Genomic DNA, 3,234 nt, shown 5'->3' on the forward strand with positions numbered 1-3,234 from the left:
TCGCCTTTTCCCGCCATCGCCGCTCGGCCTCTACAAAAGCCATGGTCACCATGGCCAAACTCGAGCCACTTCCGTCCACTGACATGGTGCGCAAGCTCATCACCACCTGGGCAACAATCACCGGGACATGGGATCACGTTGCGCGTCCCCGTTCCTCTTCCACCCCTGCTCCGCCGCCCAATCCCTCTCCTACCACTCCCGAGCCCGAGCCATGGGAGCCATGGGAGCACGCTCCCCTCCAACCCGAGCAGCAGCCGCTCCCAGCCGTGGTGCCCGCCGTTGATCAGCAGACTGCCCTGCTGAATTCGTACGGCACAGTCCGCAGGGAACACGCCAGCCGTGACCTGCAAGCGGCCATCGACAGACGTGTCGTTGCCATCTCCAATGACACCGCGATGAGGGAAGAATCCACTCGCATGTTCACCACCGACGAGCGCCAAGCAGTCCTGGGGCTCCGCGCAGATGTTCAGGCATCAGGCGTAGCTAGAGTGCGGCAGGCCGTCGCATACCACAGTGCGGCGCGCGACGCCATGGTCCGGAGGCAGGCTGCAGCCGCGGAGAAGGCACCAGCGCATGTCAGCCATGGTCCGGAGCCAAGCTGCAGTCGCCCGGTCACGGAGTACATCGACCTTCGTCCGACGAGGACTAGAGGTTCAGAAAGTTCAGAGTTTCAGAACTTTGTTCTTGTTGCAGTGATGAGAGTTTCAGAAAGTTCCGAGTTCTCCAGTTTATCCCAAGTTAGTTTGTGTTATTGCCCAAGTTAGTTTGTGTTGTTATCTTCTAATGCTCAAGTCAGTTTGTGTTAATCAAGTCAACTTTGTTCTACTCAGTTTGTGTTAATCACTGTTGTACTCTGTACTGAACTTCTTCAGAGAAATTCAGTGTCAATCCAGTGAATTTCTTCAGTGTTCTACTTATTTTGCATTTGAGAGTTTATTTGTCTGAATTTCTGTGTTGGATAACATAACTTGTCAAATTTGCAGATTAAGAAAGACAAATAACTGGGCATGAAAATTTTCAAACTTGACAAACTTGTTCATCATACAGTCACACATACTTGAAATCCTCACACAAATCCCTTACTAACCAATGCAACTAGAGCATAAATCACTACACTTGCAAGAACAACAAGTACTAGAAACAAATCTAATTTTTCCCTACTTTTTCTCTGCTCATCTAATTTATTCCTCTCTTTCTTCATCCTCTGAATGTCTTGTTCCTTGTCAAGCAAAGCATTTTGTAGCTTCTGGTTGTCATTTGCAAGCTTTCCAATTACCACCCTTGATCTGCCCTGCCATGCATCATCCATCCACCTCAAATACCCATAGGAGTTTAACCCCTGTACATTTCAAATTACAGAAACACATCCAGTCAAAATTGTCATATGGTGCAAAATTCAGTGAAACAAATAAAAAAAATTATCTCATACCTCGTATGGACAACTCAGAAATCGTCGGCCTGCATCAAATCCTTCATTGCAAACCCTAATAACTGGCGTCAATTTGCACCCACATTCAGCCGCACCAAATCCTTCATTGGAAACCCTAATTCCGCATGCCCCCTAAAATTCCAAAGTGAAATCAAAAACAAGAAATACAACAAGAAAATCGAGGAAAGAACATACCTTCATCGCTTTTTTGGAGACAAAACTAAGCTCTGATGTGACTATCCACTCGCCATCCATGTCGCATCCGGTGCCAGAGCCGCCGCCGCCGCCTTGGTTGATAGAGCCGCCGTCGGTTTGGTCCAAGCCGCCGTTGACAGAGCCGCCGGCTTGGTTGAAGACGTTGTTCCCAACACCTCTCCATGGCGCACGACCGCGTCGTCTCTCCATGGTGCACGACCGGGCCGGCCGCGTCACCTTCGCAGCTAGGGATTTGAAGAAGGAGATTGGGATACAGAAAGAATGGCCACGGGTTAAATCTCAGTAAACTGAGGGGGGTAACTGCAAAGATACAAATGCATACACGGCCGACCCCATTGCGTGCGTGGCAGCCCATCTGTCCACTTTGCATGCGTTTTGTAGCTAAACGAATCCACATCAGAGTTAATGTATGACTTTTATGGGTTTTTTTTTTGTGTGTATGAATCCGTTACCGCCGCGAAAGTTTATGTACCCCAGGTGTAATTAACTCTAATTCTAATTCAAAGGGTCACAACATATCATAATTGCTCTGTGTTCATAGAATAATACGGAAATTAAAGAAACCAATAGTATCATCTCCATATGCCTTACAGGCTACTAACTAGCTCCATTTTCATTCTGTATGCGGTGGTCAGCTAAAGTTACTATTAAAATAATAACCATGTTATCCATTATATAGCTTAGTAACTCACACAATGAAACCTTCAAACAAATTCCCTTGGTCTAATCAATTTACCAAATCCTGCCAAACAGGTTTGTAAAATCAGCAAAGATCTGTCATTTGCATCAACACTATGACATTTTAGACGCATCCAGTGAAACGTTCTTCACGCATCCAGTGACTGGACTGCAAGTGGAGATGGGGAACATGGAGGGCATCAGCGTACTGCATGGGCTCGTGGTCGGAACTGCAAGCCGCCGCCGATAGAGCCGCATGTTGCTCTGGGCCGAGCTGCACAAAATATATAAGTGAAATGCGCCTCCCATCCCATTAAAAAGAAGTGAACCGGTCGCTCATAGCGATGCGTTAGCCAGCCACACAAATTGGTGCCCGAGCCTTTTTTGTGTGGACTGCGCAGAGGGCGAGCTGCACGATGTGCACTGCCGTACTGCACATCCATGGCCACGCACACGTGAAACTTGAACCAAATGAGCTGCAGGCAGTGGACGGAAGCTCGGGCGCAGTTCACTGGTTTTTGGGTACTGTACCGACGACCCAAGTGCCCTGCAACGGAAGAGCAACCTGCATTGCTCGCCGTGAGTGAAGAACAAACATTGAAGAATTTGATCTGGGCATTTTTTGTACCTGCGGCATGGATGGAGGTGTCAAGGAACTACATGTCGGTGAAGAGAGAGCTCCACGCGAGGGGTTCGCCGATCTGCACATCGTGGTCGTCGGTGGGCACCTGATCGAGTGAAGGACACGGGTGGTAGTCTTTCTTCTTTCCCTGTTGACGTTGGCAGTAGGGAGGAAATGAGTATGAGCGCTGACAGTAGGGTGGACTGCATGGGAGGAGCAACCCAATCCCCTGCGAATCCAAAATGAACCTCGCCGGCGTCAAGGTGGATTTCCTCTCTCGCCGGCGTCG

At 48.9% G+C, this 3,234-nt stretch overlaps 1 protein-coding gene across 3 annotated transcripts; it reads right to left on the reverse strand.

Moving 5' to 3' along the window:
- Positions 1–1,002: 1,002 nt before the first annotated feature.
- Positions 1,003–3,228, reverse strand: LOC119285977. Of its 3 annotated transcripts, none has more exons than XM_037565322.1 (4): positions 2,952–3,228; positions 1,625–1,869; positions 1,430–1,561; positions 1,003–1,339 (listed from the first exon to the last, which is right to left on the reverse strand). In XM_037565322.1, the coding sequence occupies exons 2-4, from the start codon at positions 1,832–1,834 to the stop codon at positions 1,067–1,069; spliced, it is 615 nt and encodes a 204-aa protein (XP_037421219.1). In that variant the 5' UTR covers positions 1,835–1,869; positions 2,952–3,228; the 3' UTR covers positions 1,003–1,066. The 3 variants fall into 3 exon arrangements, with proteins under 3 accessions (XP_037421219.1, XP_037421218.1, XP_037421217.1); XM_037565321.1 differs by having other exon boundaries at positions 1,625–2,870; XM_037565320.1 differs by having other exon boundaries at positions 1,625–2,888.
- Between the last annotated feature and the right edge of the window lie 6 nt (positions 3,229–3,234).

The sequence above is a fragment of the Triticum dicoccoides genome, chromosome 4A, assembly GCF_002162155.2.
Source record: "Triticum dicoccoides isolate Atlit2015 ecotype Zavitan chromosome 4A, WEW_v2.0, whole genome shotgun sequence".
NCBI lineage: Eukaryota > Viridiplantae > Streptophyta > Magnoliopsida > Poales > Poaceae > Triticum > Triticum dicoccoides.